This window comes from Pochonia chlamydosporia, chromosome 3 (genome assembly GCF_001653235.2).
Source record: "Pochonia chlamydosporia 170 chromosome 3, whole genome shotgun sequence".
In the NCBI taxonomy this organism is placed as follows: domain Eukaryota; kingdom Fungi; phylum Ascomycota; class Sordariomycetes; order Hypocreales; family Clavicipitaceae; genus Pochonia; species Pochonia chlamydosporia.
This window is the reverse complement of record NC_035792.1, coordinates 5,240,253-5,255,803: the sequence shown is the minus strand read 5'-3', so window position 1 is coordinate 5,255,803 and position 15,551 is coordinate 5,240,253. Positions and strand designations below refer to the sequence as shown.

Below are 15,551 nucleotides of genomic sequence, written 5' to 3'. Positions count from 1 at the left end.
CAGCTTCGGACAGGCAAGTTTAGACACAACAGCTACCTGCATGGGAAAGAGGCCGCCGATACCAATTTGTGCGACTGCTCCCAGGCCGTGGAAACAGTAGAGCAGTTTCTCGTTCGGTGTAAGACATGGGTCTCTGAAAGGGAGAGCATGCTGAGGTGCGACCGAACAAAAATGGACAACCTGTCATTCTTCTGGGAGAGAAGTCCATATCTGAAGGGGAAAGTTGGGAACCCAATCTGTCAGCCATCCGGGCGACGATCCGTTCCAGTGGGAGCCCAATTTTAGGGGAGCCAATAGGTGCACCGCCGGTGGTGCAAGGCGGCCAATACAGATACAGATTTTATTACGCCCGGAGGGAGAACCCTAGAGGGCCAGGTCGGAAAGCTATTATACGGTTCAACTCAAGCCCCACGTTTTCTCTTACACAGCTTGGTTCCGCCTCATCGCTTGTATGATCCTTGACAGGCCTGCTTGAAGGCCAGTTCCCCAAGTGTTCAGCGTCCTATCCTCAGCAGCTGAAGCACGGTCCGCCAATGTCGAGGCTGTTTATTGTTAGTATGATTGCATGTAGGTTCCCTCGTCCTATGGCCGCTGCTCTCGAGCGAGTCTTCCCGTTGCCATTGCGAATTTGATCACTGCCTTCACTGCTCGTGTGGCCGGCTTCCACTTGTCATCATCAGACGGTGCTTTCCCTCCCAAGAAATATGAAAGATTCCCTATCTTCCCCGATGAGCAATCGAGGAAGATCTCCCGTTGCGCTGTCCACCTTCTGCATCGAAACAGAAAGTGTTCCATTGTTTCAGGTGCTTTGCCACATTCGCATAAGTCTGATTCCACCACCCCGATTCTATGGAGGAAGCCATGCAGTCTTGCCATGCCGGTACGTAATTGCACCAGAATGTCCGATTCTCTTCTCTCCAGCTGGTCGTACAATGCTCGTGTGTGCCTACCCGGAAGTGCAGCATCAACTCGTTTCGAGTACTTACCCACTCCCTCCGGGAGCTCTCCTAGTTGCTGTTGGGCCACTTTGGCCAGTCGTAGCTTTGTCGACCTAGCTTGGTATGGTCGTTCATCTGGTGTCTCACCACACATTGCCGCTCTCTTCGCTGCTGCCTTGGCGAGCGCTTTTAGTGTAAAATCTTCGTTCTCCGCCGGCACCCACATGAGTGAAACAGAGCAGCCTCTCCTTTGAAGATACTGGGTACGTTCGTATATCTGGCGTATAGTGCACTGGCCGGATTGTTGCCGTGGTCGTCGGATAACTTGTAGTGCCGATCGGTTGCTTGTCATGACAGTCATGGAGCCCTGCAGGCATGCATTTAAGCACCATCGCAATAGCTGCCAGTTCCGCCGTGTACGGATTCTGCTCATCCCGTGTTCCAATGGTGACGGAGTAGCTAGCCAGCACCTCGCCAGCACTATTGATCGTTGTGTCACGCACAACACCTCCCATTCCCACTGTGTCACCTTTTTGCGAGGAGGCAGTGGCGATGATGATACCTTCCACGTCGTTTGGTGCCTGGTCTGTTTCCACATAGTCATAATGCTCGCCCACTACGGGTATGCGATCACTCCAAGGTGGTATAGTATACTCGTGGATTGTCTCCAAGCGTTCCGTGTTGGTCTTTGCCATCGTTATGGCGATTTTCTGCATTGGCGACACAAAACGCCGTTTAGCTTTGTATTTCGATCTTGTCAGTGGATGTGTCTGCGGAAGTGTGCAAACGTTGACCCAGAGCCTTGTTGCTGCTTGAGTGTGTCGCTCCTGCACTGTTTGAATACTGGCCTCTGCTTCGGCCAATGCTGTGGCCACTTTGCTGAAAGCTCCTGTAATCGCCTGTGCACCCACCATCTGCACTCTATTTAGCCATGCCAGTTCCTGCGCACCGCAGGAGAAATAAGCTTCCACCAAGCACGTCAATCGAACGAAAACGCCGTACATGTAGCCGCGGGACAGGTTGCAAGTTGTCAGTGCTAGCGAAACAATCCCTAGATGGAACCTCTTGGGTCCTAAGCCATCGAGCAGGCCGGGAATATGCACTACACAACCACCCGCCAAGCGAAGACCCATCTGTACACCCAGCACATCGCCAGCTTAGCGAGAACGATATTAAAGCTATCTCAAGCCTCACCACCTCTGGAACTGCTCCTCGGGAAACCAGGGCCTACCTCCACAATAATTCCAGTACCCTCGAAACTCAGCAAGATGTCTACAATCAGATTGCGGCAACAAGAAGAGATTTACGAGAAGGCCAAAGTAGTATACAAGCACTAGTCGACCAATTGCGTGAGGAGGGATTCTGCTGTCAGGTCCGGTTAGATCCAGATAATCGGGTTACAGCAATCTTTTTTGCCCATCCAGACTCTATCAATTACCTCCAATGCAATCCCGATATCCTGCTACTAGACTGTACCTACAAGACAAACAAGCACAAGATGCCACTTCTTGACATGGTTGGCGTTGACGCTTGTGAGCGCTCTTTCTGTATTGCTTTTGCATTTCTCTCTGGAGAGACAGAAGAGGACTACTCGTGGGCTTTGCAGCATCTTAGGTCCCTCTATCAGCGCGAACTTCCCTCTGTTGTCTTGACAGACCGATGCTTGGCCGCGATCAACGCTGCAGCAGCCTGGTTTCCACTATCCAAGGGCCTGCTTTGCACTTGGCACGTCAACAAGGCAGTATTACAACATTGCCGGCCCTACTTTCTAGCCGACGGGAGCCAGGCAGAAGAGAAATGGGATGAATTCTATGCTTTCTGGCACTCAATTGTAGCCTCCCCAAATGAAACGACATTCCAAGAGCGTCTGACATTATTTGAGCGAAAATATGGTGCAAAATATACAGAAGCATGTGGATATATCAGGACAACCTGGCTTGACCCGTTCAAGGAGAGAATCGTCAGAGCATGGGTCGATAGACACTTACACTTTGGCAATGTGGCTACCTCAAGGCAGGTGGCTTGTGGCATGATCGAAGATGGAGAGACTAATTCATCTCCCAGGGCCGAAGGAATCCATTCATTGATCAAAGCACATATCAAGACATCTACCTTGGATCTCTTTGATGCTTGGCAAGCCATGGGACCAGCTGTAACAAATCAGCTGAAGGAGCTGAAGTACATGCGGGCTTCTCAGCAAGTATCAATGCCACTTGACGTCTCTGGGGTATTGTTCGAGGCAATAAGAGGCTGGGTGTCGCATAAGGCATTGCGTAAAGTACTGGAACAACGGCAATTGCTTTCAAAGACACTCAAGGCTTCCTGTACTAGGACCTTACGTCCTCATATGGACTGCCATGTGTTCATACACTAAAGAGGCTTGAGGAAGAAGGGCAAGCCCTCTTGCTAGAGCACTTTCATCCCCACTGGCACTTAAAGCGTGATGTATCTCAACCACAGCCAATGCTAGAGCCTAGAGCAGTGCCAAGTCAGTTTAACCAGAGGCGCGATCGGCCAATGGCAAGCACAAGGCGAGAGCCTAGTGCATTCGAATTGATTCAAGCAGTAGTAAGGCCGAAGGCACAGCCTAAGTGCAGCAAATGTCACACATTAGGCCATATCATGACTTCGAAGGCATGTCCTTTGAGATATGAAGAGCTCTTCCAGTTATCAGGATCCGCCACAGAAGTGGCGGCACAGATAACCAAGACGGTAGCCGCTGCGACAGTGGCAACCAGCAGCCACGGAGGCAATTTCATTTCAGGCAGCTGTAGGTCAGATAGAGGCAGGTCTGACGACAGCAGTTCAAGCTCTGGCGGGCCTCACACAAACGGGCCAGATAGGGGCAGTCCAAGAAATAGAGGGATTGGTTGACCACGTGGCGGCAAGCCAGACATCTACAGTTGCGGAAGTTGCAGACTGCATAGTGGTCGCCCACACAGTGGCAGACCAGCCAGCGGCGGCAGGGACGATGGCAGCGCCAGAACTTAGATACGACGACCCGCGGGCCATTCACCAGAGAGATATGTCAAAGCTAGACAAGCTTGGTATAATGCGCAGCCTCGGGGCAGTATCAAAACTAACCAACAACATCGGAAGGCAGTGGGTTTGCCTCAACGGTACGATAAAGTAAGCTACAAGTGGTGTGTTGATTGGAAGCAGATGGGCAAGCAATGTATGATGCTGAAAGGCTGTAGAGATTGGAGTAGGAGGAGATGATGGCGTATCTTGATTGGAGCAAGGCAGAAGAACATCGGGTTGAGGCTCTAGTAGCAGCTGAGATGGAAGATAACCCCTTCTCTAAGAGAAGAGGTATGAGTAAGATCTGGGAGGCGGCCGCGACGGATAGTAATGCACAAGAGGCATTGTATTTAAGGAAGTATGTAGTTAATGGTAATGGTAATGTATTACGCCCGGAGGGATCACCCCTATAGGGCCTCAACGCTGTATCTAATTACATTTCCGTACATTTGATTCTTTACACCCAAAGCCCCACAATTTGTCGCCTTATCATTTCGTCTCGTCGGTTTTTGTCTCTTGACTCTCGGCTTAAAACTTTTCTTAGACCCTTCGATCTGTTCTTCGTAGATTGACCTGTCCTTTCCGAATTCTGGAGCCTGTCCACCAGGCCACTCTCCTCCGCCGCCATTGACGAAGAGCCCATCTGCCCATAGCCGTTCGATGGAGCTAACCTACCAAGTAGGTAGAGGGATGGTGCTGAAAAGAAAGGGTTGAGATAGAAGGGTGATGCTGTCAGTACTGTAGGTCGACGGTCGTAGGTTGGCCCGCAGGCCACACTGTCGTCTCGTAGTATCATAGTCTTATCGTCATTTGCGCACGGTCTTGACTAGCTTTCGAAATGAAGTCGAACTCTCCAAAGTCCTTCATTCGTGTTCGTTAGTGCCCCGTTAAGGGCCGGGGAACTAAAGCATGGTCGCTGGCCTGGAATTACCCCGCGCCACTAACAAGCCACTAACAGCTGCAAGAAGAGCGGGATGTTTACAGGGGAGAGTTCCGTATGTAGTTAATGGGAGCTCGGCAGCCCTAGACTACTGCTGTGCTTGCGGAAAGGGGGGCGCGCAAAAATTAGTCAGCAGGGCGCGCAATATTAAATGCGCGCCCGGGCGCCTTTGTAATGGCCGCCAATCCATTTAAAACCAACAGTTCCTCCGTTGGTGTTGCCTTCCTATCACATTCGCCGTGAGTATGTTTAGGTACACCGAACAGCTGCAGCCCCGCACAATTGAGGCAGTTAACGTTACCCGTGTGTTTCCGGGTAATATCGGGTCATTTGTCCCATCACATGATACCCTCAGCCGACGTAATATTCTTCTGGATATCCCCATTTTGCGTCATTTACACTTACGGCACCCCTCGTGATCGACACAAGACGCCTTACATCGAGATGGCAGACATTTTACAGTTCAGCACTAATATGACTGAGGAGACTCTGATCGCCTCAGCGAGACTGTTAGTTTATGTGTATGCTCCCAAACCTCTTACTGATCCCGGGTAGTCACAACCAGTTCCCCCCCGATACCTCGTTTCCTCAGATCGACGCACTATCTGATGGATTTGAAGAACTCTGTGCTATAATTGCAAAGTACAACGCCCAGAACCATTTCCGACTGCGGCTTCTCCATCGACATACAACAATCCCTGAAGGACAAATATTACTAGGCACCAGCATAACAGAGCCGTCTGGGTTTTGGACCAGACCTACGCCCATTTCCGACATCGATTTGCAAAATATCCACGCTCACATTATTTCGGTGGATGCAACTAGCCGTACGAGTGGAGACGAGAGGATAAATTCCCTTCTATTCCCCTCCGAGTTTCGCGAAGGTCCGCTAGTCAGTGTTGGAAATATCGATGGCAACTTCTTTACGGAGTTCACTGACTGCCTTTGGGCGAAGGGCTTGGGAAATACTTTCGGACTTGAGGCAATACAAGATCAGGTTGGGAAAATGATTGAATTTTCTTTCGATATTGGCAGTCTTTTGCTTAACGAGGAGGAGGTGAAGGCAGAAGTGAGGGCGCAGTTGGAGTCTCGAGAAACTGGTTGGGCCGTTAAGGTCAAAGATGGGGCCGTCGACAAGGACGGCGAGACACGGTGTATTATTTATCCCACTGGCCATGTTAGAGCCACCAAAGGCCAGGTGGAGACCGTGTTGGACGCTCTGAAGATCTTGAGGGAGGAAGGTGTATTGTCATAGGAGATCATTGACGTCATTATAATTTTCTGTTAACATTAGATTGAGTATGCGCCCCGTGCTGCGGTTTAGGCTGAATTGCCAGTTGTAACAGTATCCAACATCGGAAGGACGCTAATAGTGGCCTGGCTTGCTTGAATAAACGCCTCTATCAGTTCCTTATCCAACACTTGCATCGCTACGAACGCTTCTCCCCCGTATTCGTTCCAAAATATCGCACCAAACCCATCGCGTTGAATCAATTGTCTGAAACACTCAAATTCGATTGAGTATACACCTGTAAATGTCCTGGCAGTATCCGGAGAAGGTTCAGGCATAAGGACCTCTTGACCAGATAGCTTAATAATATCTCGCAATGCTCCCGATAGTCTTAGTGAAACGAACGGCACAAACCCCGGCGGGCTACCGAACCAAATTTCACCCAGAATATCGGCAGCTCGTCCGAGAACTATTTGTTCAAGAATATGTTTCTCGAACTGAATCGCCCCTTCAAAATATTAGTTAGGTACAAGATTTCCACAAATACCTATGAACTTACTAATGGCTGAAGCATTGGTATCATCATTCAAAAGAGCGCTGATACGGCCAAAGCCTGTTCTCTCAGGTCCCAAAGTATCGGTAATTGATTTCCCTGTTCTCTGCTGCTGATCCACGTCATGGTTCACTGCGTTCAGTGAGATTTCATTTAGTGAATCTCGTTCTCGATCGTTGGTAGATAACTGAGATGATAGGAGCCACTGCCGAGCACGGTTGGGAGCTGATGCCCAACATCGTTCCTTTCGAGGCAACTGACCCTGAGGATCTACTCCATGAGTGTCATATTGCGTCTCAAACCTGTCAGCTCTTGACGCATGGTGACTCTGGCAAGCCACCAATGGAAAACTCTTTTCCGCACGAGGCGCCTGGTGAGCCGCAAGATCTCCGGTGAAGCTCTGCAGCTGTTGCCTCACGGATGCAGGACCTTTTTTTCGAGTCCTTTTGACTACGCGATTGGGGCCTTGCCTTGGTTGAGGTCTTGATTCATGTCTATGTATATCGGCATCGCTTGGAGCTGACGCAAGCGAGGGTTTCCCAGCCCATCGGAATTGAGATTGCTGGCTAGGCTGAACTTGAAAAGGGACGAGACTCCGAAAAGGTTCGCGTAAGGTTTGTAAGATTTGGTCGCTCAAATCATTCCAGCCTTCTTCCTCGCATTTGCAAACAATACCAATTTCTCGAAGAAACTGGGTAACCTTGGCAAACGCGCTCCCTTTAACAGGCACATACGTCTCCCAGCTTTCGAAAATTTAGAAACATTACCAAAAATATAGACAATCTGACTTACACGAGATCGCTGATTTTCTCAGGAAACAGAAATAAGCATCCTGAACATAGCGCATCCATGAATCCGCGGTATCTTCGACCTATCTTCGCCCAGCCTATCACTTTTTCCCGAACGATATCGCGGTCATGCTTTCCTGATTGACAAATTACGGCAACCACAAAGGCGACACCACCATTTTCAGTTTTGGAAAGCAGATTCTTTGTAGCGTCGAGCTCTGAGATGAGGTCATAGTAGAAAGTCGTCAGAAATCTCCATAAGATCTTGCAAAGGATGCGATCTGTTTCCACATTGCAGGTGTATTCATAGTAATCAGACGGAGATTGAAGGCCGACACCGTTTTTGGACGTCTGGCGTAAAAGATTCCGGGGATTTTGTTTGAGAACGTCGGCAACGTTCTGAGGGATGTCGATGTCTTGGGATTGAAGTGACCATAATGAACCGAGCTTGTATGACCGGGAATTCCTGTCCTTGACCGATGAAATCCAACCCTTGGGCGGCTGATTGGACTGGGATCTTGAAATACTGCTCTTTGATAGAGCTTTCTCCCATGATGCTAAGATCTTCGCGAGATTGTTATGGGATGTATTTGGAAGCCTTAACAGATGCCGCTCAAGCTCCTCGACATACTACGCGCAGTTAGTTTGTGGCATTCCCCTGGGGTCAAATGAAAACACCTTGTCGTTAATAAGCAATTCTTCCAAAGTCTGGTGCTCCAATCGTGAGCGTATGTCTTTGGTAACTTGCTGACCCATTGCGGAGGTGAAGAGATGGATCGTGTTGGGGTCTTCGGGGCGGGGCAGTCTGTCCAGAAATAACTAATCGACTTCCGGGGGTGCCAAGTTTGGACGCTGAGTGAGGGTTAGCACCAGCCCCGATTTGGAAAATCCTTACCAAGCGTCCCAAAAAGCTTTCAAATTGGGTTAGCGTGGAACGCCGTGATTTCTCAGCTGTACAGCTCCCGCAGCCGGGAGGCAACAGAACTACCCAATTGGAAGTCTGCCAGAATCTATGTCAGCCCGCTGTTTCAGTGGTTTTCAGTCCACAAAATTAAAAGCCACCCGTCAAGATGAGATAGACCTAACCCATGTTTAAAATATGCGCTAGTATAGAAATGGCAAAACCATTCCGACGATAGAGCCCAGCACGAGTGCTCCTCCACGAGAGAGGTGGACATTTATCCCGAAACCAAGCAAATAACTGAGCCTGGTCGGGAGAATTATGATCACGTCATGGAAGAGTCAAAGCCATTCGAGGAATCTGCGGTCATTTCCATACAGAGGGAGTTGAAGTTGCACCATGGGAATACAGCATGTTTTGGTAAATGATGAATGTATGGATGAAACCTAAATGTGATGTGGCTTCCAGGAATCTGTTGGTTTGTGCGGTAAAGTGAAAACCGGCTGACGAACATGGGATTCAATTGAACTCGTACCAAGTTGCGACCAGGTGCTGTCTCGTGGGAACGGTATGACAGATCCATCACAGGGGATTTGAATACAGCTTACAGGAGCAGCTGCATTTGCAAGGACCTGTGTTGGTTCACCGATACTGACCTTACCGGATGTACTAAACCTTGGAGTGCGACAAGACGGCTGTGGGAACACGTCCTGGTCTCAAAGGAGTACTACGCGAGCTTTTGGATCCGTGTTCCTGATCAATATGTGCCAGATCGTTTATGCGTGGGTGTAACCTCCATGGTGATGTGGCTTGCAGAAGAGATGTTGGTTGGCATCAGAAAGGGAGTGTATCGATTAATACATGATCAGAACCAGCCTACAGCAACAAACCCTGATATCAAACTAATGTACAAGAGCACTTGGGGTAAGAGACAAGAATTGATGGGTATATAACGTCCAGCATTTCCGTTGAAGATATGAGAGTTTTAGACAGAGGTCTTCCTACCAGTCTACATTGGCTTGTAACTATTGCTTGCACTTCTCTTAAAAATGGCTGAACGTCTTACATCCCAGTCTACGAGCGGTGACGAAGAGTAAGCCAACATTATGTCGTCATAGTAGGGAAGAAGTTTGCTGACAGTAACAGGCAACACGTTTCCCCAACACCTCGGCCAGTTGGAAGCACTCTCCCTGTGCCCTTAGTTCAACCCAGCGAGACGGACTCATCTGGGCTATCACGAACACAGGACGAAGTAGCTGAAAATTTGGCACCACCCCCCGGGTAATGATGCATGCTCTCCCGTATATTATACGTCGCTGAAAAGTAGTAGGGCGTTTTCAGCCTCGCCATCTGATATTGCAAACCCCATGGGTATAGCCGGAGTCGTGGATTCCTCTGAGGCACCTGCGATGGCAGAACAAAGCGGCAGATCAGGGGCTGCAGGCGAGTCTGACATTATAGGCCAGTTCGGACTGCCGCTGACAATGATCAATAGTGCACCATCCCAACATCCAGATCGCAGGTAAGTGCAGTCAAGCTGATATCGCATATATTTAATTGCTAAACATTATTTCTAGACTCAAACACACCGCCAGTTGCACATAATGCAGGCGTTAGCCAGGAACCGAGCCACGATGATCAACCGCCCGTACGTGAACGTACAGCTTCTATGAGCCCTATCTCGCCAAGCTCTCCCACGGTCAACGATGGAAATGAGACGGAAGGGACGGAATATTGTGATGAAGGCGTAGGTCTAGATGGTGCTAATGAAGGTGTCGACATCGATCTTCTCCTGCAACAGGTCGCAGATGATGAGGCGCAGAGGCGTAATGAGGGACCATGAATGAAGCGCGCATGGTCTGGGTCAAAGTTACGTAAATGAAGTTGGGACTACAATCATTCATTTGTCTTACACATGAATTATGCCATCACGAGTTCAGCCATTGACAAGTTTCGTTGCTTATGCATTGTGCTATGAGGTTTAAGGGAATTACCGTGTTTGGCAATTGAGTTGCCAAGTGGACCCAGTTTTAGAGTCACGGGTTTCCTGAGCCTAAGCACGACGCCCAATATTGGCTTGTGCGCTTCCTGCCAGGATCCATCATGTGTAGATATAAAAGGTCAGGCCCGCGACAAGTTCACGTAAAGAGACAAAGCAACAAACACGATGGCTCAAGCAACCCACTACCAAATTTTGAATTTCGACGCGCCGCAAGGCCTTCAAGACAATATCATTGACAGTCTTGCGACTCTGCGCCCCACGAAAATCGTGGACGAGCGGGGTCGGACAACGTGGTGTTACGACGAAACAGCACAGATCCGAGAATATACGGAAATACTTCTAAATATGGTAATCGCACAGGTCGCTCAACAGGAATACCGAACTAACGAGCAGTAGGATTGCGCTATCAACGAAGCCATCAGAAAAGAAGGGCTAGAAGTATGTCCTTTACAGAAGCCGCCCCGGGTTGTCCGTCAAGGGAACGGGCCTATTGATTTCCATTTCGCTATACCCGATCGCATCGCCGTGTTCTCTCCAATGACACACAGCGAGGTAGGGGTTTGGCTGGCGGCGAGAGGAGAGTCTCTTGTAGCGAGTGACCCTATCACATGTACAAAAAGGGATCTAGTTGTTGCCCTTCCAAACACGCAATATTTTGTAGGTGCGCCACACTATGTGATGGTACGGCCAGTAAGGAAGGTTTGAGGTAGTACAGTTGGCCTTAGTTTATTCAGATTACATACATTAAATCATTGTGTCCAAAGAGCCGTTTCGGAGCAGGTCGTCAGGATCGTCTTGCGAAACAGGCGTTGGGAGGATAGAATTGGTATTGACGTCAGGAGCTTGTACCCAATTGCCATTAGGATCAAATTGTGTGCAGAACTGAGAGAGAAGTGCATCGATGTTCACGCCGTCATCAAAATTAACTTGTCCCAATGCATTCGTTAAATCTGAGTGCATGGACTGATCTGGACCGCCGAATACAGGAGTGAACTGCCCCAAGTTGGTTGATGTCGGATTGTTAAAATTGAAGTGCGGATTGTATGATTGAGCTTGGAGACTTGGCTCAGTCTCACTTTGAAAGACGCCATTAGGCCACTGTGATGGTTGGTGGTGAGGTAAACGAGGGCTGCCTGCGTGTTTTTCTGGAAGTATTTTCAGCGTTCGGCTTTTTTTTGATATCTTGTCTTGTTTCGATGGAGGTCCTCTCTTCTTCGGTAAAGGACATCTGTCGAGCAAAATGTCTACTATGATGTGGACCACAGCCATCGATACTGCAGTGAGTTCTGGGGGTGAACATTTCCCCTCCAGAATTCTTAACGCCAGCTCTGCGTCCTTAACATTGTCCTGGTAACCCATGATACGGTTTCTCCTCTGTTCGTTCGTGATATACTTTGCAAGCCTCTTAGCATTGTAAAGAATAAAAGTCCTTGATTTGTCCGGGGGTGAAGACTTGGCTGCTCTTCGGGCCTGGCTTATTATTGTGCCGAAGGAGACTTCGTAGGAAAGTTCTCGTGGCGCATTTAAAAACGACCTTTGATTCAACTTTTCGCATGCAAAATTGTAGTCGGCTTCAGTATACGATGAGTAACAGGCGAAAGGATTCATGATCGGCAAGTTCTTGTCCGCCGCCGTCCTTGATGCCGTCCTGCGTACAAGCCCGCTGGCTAAGTCGACGTCGCCATCTTGTGCCTCATCGGGATGAACAGCAGTCAATTTTCGCCAGGATAAATCAATCAAGGAGAAAAGCGCGTCGTAGAAGAACTTTTCATTACCAAGTGCAGCCTTACCGAGACGAGTTACACCACAGGCTCCAACTTAAATCGATTAGCAAGGTGGCCCAGGGTGCTTCAGAGAGGACTCACGTTCTAGAAAAGTAAAGGTGGCATTGGCGATGTCGTCGTCGTAAAGCTCGGCAAGTCTTGATGTCAACTCCATAATTCGTTCGACGCCGCGCCCACATTCATAGGCAGGTGTATCTTTGCTTTTAGGCGTAGGGCACTGCCCGGGAGGGAGTAGATCGCGATGTTGTGTTATCCCAGTTAAATAGCATCCCACATTGTGGGTGGAAGCGGATTGCTGTTCGATTTTTTTTGTGCGTTTGAAGGTTTCGGAACATAGCTTATCAGGTTTTATGCCGTCCCTCTTTAAGTTCTTCAGTATAGGGGCTAATCTTACAGTATCTTCTTTGTCGTCACTCGTTTGAGCTTCTATGCAGTTTCGGACGCCTGCAAGTCTTCGTTGTTGTGCTTTCGTTGGCGTTTGGACGAGCGTATGGCAGCCTTTGAGGTATGATTTCAGGACTAGGAGTATACGTGTCTCTGCACGATGATTATGGTCATCCTTGACCTGCGTCGAGCCAGAAGGCTCGACACAGAGTTCAGATGCTCGGGACAAGCTTTGACCGTTACCAACAATAATATTCCTGCATTCATAGTCAGATCATGGTCACTATTGCGTTGAAAGAAGCGTACAGTTCAGGACCCAACCAGGCATGTGGCTTGAATATTAACCCTCTTACATCAGAATGAGGAGTATCACGACTCCCTAGTGTTAAGGTCAAAGCGCATCGTACGTGCGGGATGTCATCCTCATCGCGAAGTTCGACATTGAGCTGCTCATGGATAATGTCCGTCTGGAAGCTATAAGACCGATGTAATATCCAATTCTTAACATCTGGGTCAGGTTGCTCTTCTGTGAAACCATTCTGGAACTCATTATCATCAGCTGCTTCCTCTGTCAAGAACTTTGTAAGTGTTGAGAACATGTTGGGTTCGTTGTGAACAACTACAACAAGATAAAAAGGAAAGGAGCGGAAGCCAGGAAAGTCAACTCCATCCTCACGAACCACCTACATGTTCACTCACCAAAAAAAGCTGCTTCTGACATCAACCAACCGATGGCCGATCAGTCAGACGACGCCGGGTGTCCAGCCATGTTGATTTCTACAAAGTTGCCGGATTCATCGCGCGGTCGCAGGGAAGTTGGCCGTTTGGAGGGGGGTGCGTTTTAGGGTGCTTTTGCGCAAAAGCACCCCAAAACGCACCCCTCCCATAGTTTACATTTCCCAAACCCCGGACAAGCTCCTGTTTGTTGTAATGCAGGAGAGACATGATGTGACTGCATCGTGCGCAAGGGGCTCATGGTTATCACTTTTGTTCATTTCAGCTATCACACATTGGTGAGACTCTCTCCTTCGTTGGTACGTTAAGCGAGGTGGAGATGGGTATGACGAGGGAGGCGAGGTCGAGGTGTTGGCAAGATATATACGCATACAGGCTACCTTGACATTAAGAGACAAGCCCTTTGGAGGAAAATACTTAAAATGAGGCTGTCTATGCAAGAATTGCGGTGAGCCTCCTTTCTACAATTCTCCCTAGTAACGCCTTGAACATCATGCAGCGGGAAGAGCAATCAGCCTTGTCCTTCGAGCAACAAATCGGAGTGACAGTTTGTTTTGTTATACAGCTTGTTATTCTTCTTCCTGCAGCACTATCTTCACATCTCTTTACAAGACACTTATCACGACACTGGACATATCAGGGTGTCTTATATGCCCTTTCCTCAATTTTCTTTGGGGTAGATTTGGGACTGTTGGTGACAACCTGGCGTCGATCAGGGTATTCGTCGGACAATTTGGCAGACTGGCAGTTATTCTGTATGATACTTTGGAGTATGCTGTTGGAGGTAAGTCACAGTTTGTTAGCGTGTCCAGCTGGAAGACTAAGCTCAGTCCAGGTTACGATATTTGAAGCCGCGCGAGAGGCCGCGTTCGCAGAAGAGAATGGAAGACTAATAAAGAGATGTCTGCAATTATTGTCTTTGGGCGGAATCGGCATGCTATGGGCTGACATGGCAATTAGAGGACCTGCGAAGCATCTTCTGACTTCAGGTGTGGCTGTTTTCCGGGGCTCTATGGTGCTCGGTTATTGCATCATACTTCTCAGGACAACCAGATCTTCTAGCGAACTCATCGAACTCAGTGAACTCAGCGAACTCGGCGAACTCGGCGAAACTAGTGGAATGGCTGTATCATGGAAAGAATATGTTCCTCTGTATGTGCGGACCTTGTGTGAGGTAGCCGTCTTTGGGTTCTCATTCCTCTCTTTTAATGACAGAGTAGCATCGCGGATTAACTATAAGCTGGTAAGGTGTCTTTCTCCCGCGGTCTTTCTGTCTTTCACACACTAATCATGCAGCTTCTAAATGGCCTGTTCACGCTGGTTGGCCTCGTGCATGGCGTCGTGCGAGTGAAGAGATACCGCAAAACCAAGCCATTGAAGAAGGAGGGCGAGACATCCCTGTCGGACCTGTCGAAGTCAGGAACTACCCCTGCCGGATCCATGGATCATGTCGTATAGCGGGGAAGGTTTGCAAGACAGAGAAGTACAGAATGTAGCCCAGCATAACTAAATATACATGCAGATTGCCCGCAGTCTCCCTCGCTTAAAGCTTAACCTGCTTCCACAGCACACAATCAACCTTCTTCTACCTTGTGATGAAACGGAATGAACTGGTGAATCAGGACGATAGCAATCATTCACACTTTATGGGTTACCTTTGCTACAAATGCTGCGAAAACCCACTTAGCTCGACAAACCGAGAGAAGACGAGAAGTCCCAAGTCGTAGACTGGACGATACAACTCCTCGCAGCAAAAATACGCGAACTCAAGTGACCAATCATGGGAAGGACGACCCTATGGCAATATCACGATTGATTTGAAGAGGGATGTGCAGTTTGTAGAGCTAGGTCCGGTTGTTTTGCTTTAGCTCATCCAATTTCCGCTTAAATGGTGTCAAAAATGTATATAAAGTTCAGAATTACCTGGACTTTCAAAGAGCATGAAGAATATTCCATTCTCCTACCTCCCATTGTCCCGATTTGCGTGTTCTTGGTCGATCATGTAAGCGAATCCAGCAGATCTGGGGCGTACGAGGATTAGGGGGTTTAGTGAGGTCGCAGAGACATAGCCACCCATGGGGGACATTGTGGTACATTTTGCACTCCCCCCCAATTTATGTTTGCCGTAGCCGATGCAACCAAATTACTTACACCAAGTGGACAAAACACACCGATGAGAATGCACGGTTCATGGCTGGCTGCAGCAGCAACCCGACTATTACCAACCGCTCTATCCCACGACAGCCTCATTTTCCAAGTTATAGTTCAGCATAA

At 48.8% G+C, this 15,551-nt stretch overlaps 6 protein-coding genes across 6 annotated transcripts; 2 read left to right on the top strand and 4 right to left on the bottom strand.

Moving 5' to 3' along the window:
• Positions 1-420: 420 nt before the first annotated feature.
• VFPPC_11599 (endonuclease/exonuclease/phosphatase) lies at positions 421-1,633 on the bottom strand (the record flags this gene model as incomplete). Its single annotated transcript, XM_018289732.2, has 3 exons — positions 421-542; positions 987-1,305; positions 1,328-1,633. The coding sequence occupies 3 exons, from the start codon at positions 1,631-1,633 to the stop codon at positions 421-423; spliced, it is 747 nt and encodes a 248-aa protein (XP_018136352.1).
• A 2,783-nt stretch (positions 1,634-4,416) lies between these two features.
• On the bottom strand, positions 4,417-4,755 carry VFPPC_17027 (hypothetical protein; the record flags this gene model as incomplete). Its single annotated transcript, XM_018294777.1, has 1 exon — positions 4,417-4,755. The coding sequence occupies one exon, from the start codon at positions 4,753-4,755 to the stop codon at positions 4,417-4,419; it is 339 nt and encodes a 112-aa protein (XP_018136355.1).
• Positions 4,756-5,343: 588 nt separating this feature from the next.
• VFPPC_11602 (hypothetical protein) lies at positions 5,344-6,154 on the top strand (the record flags this gene model as incomplete). Its single annotated transcript, XM_018289735.1, has 2 exons — positions 5,344-5,408; positions 5,455-6,154. The coding sequence occupies 2 exons, from the start codon at positions 5,344-5,346 to the stop codon at positions 6,152-6,154; spliced, it is 765 nt and encodes a 254-aa protein (XP_018136356.1).
• A 65-nt stretch (positions 6,155-6,219) lies between these two features.
• Positions 6,220-8,227, bottom strand: VFPPC_14937 (kinesin light chain; the record flags this gene model as incomplete). The annotated part of the gene is made up of 4 exons (XM_018292702.1): positions 6,220-6,638; positions 6,690-7,426; positions 7,476-8,101; positions 8,150-8,227. The coding sequence occupies 4 exons, from the start codon at positions 8,225-8,227 to the stop codon at positions 6,220-6,222; spliced, it is 1,860 nt and encodes a 619-aa protein (XP_018136357.1).
• Positions 8,228-9,421: 1,194 nt separating this feature from the next.
• On the top strand, positions 9,422-10,215 carry VFPPC_14938 (hypothetical protein; the record flags this gene model as incomplete). Its single annotated transcript, XM_018292703.1, has 5 exons — positions 9,422-9,465; positions 9,519-9,653; positions 9,703-9,743; positions 9,868-9,894; positions 9,950-10,215. The coding sequence occupies 5 exons, from the start codon at positions 9,422-9,424 to the stop codon at positions 10,213-10,215; spliced, it is 513 nt and encodes a 170-aa protein (XP_018136358.1).
• A 903-nt stretch (positions 10,216-11,118) lies between these two features.
• Positions 11,119-13,141, bottom strand: VFPPC_11603 (hypothetical protein; the record flags this gene model as incomplete). Its single annotated transcript, XM_018289736.1, has 3 exons — positions 11,119-12,191; positions 12,240-12,799; positions 12,849-13,141. The coding sequence occupies 3 exons, from the start codon at positions 13,139-13,141 to the stop codon at positions 11,119-11,121; spliced, it is 1,926 nt and encodes a 641-aa protein (XP_018136359.1).
• Between the last annotated feature and the right edge of the window lie 2,410 nt (positions 13,142-15,551).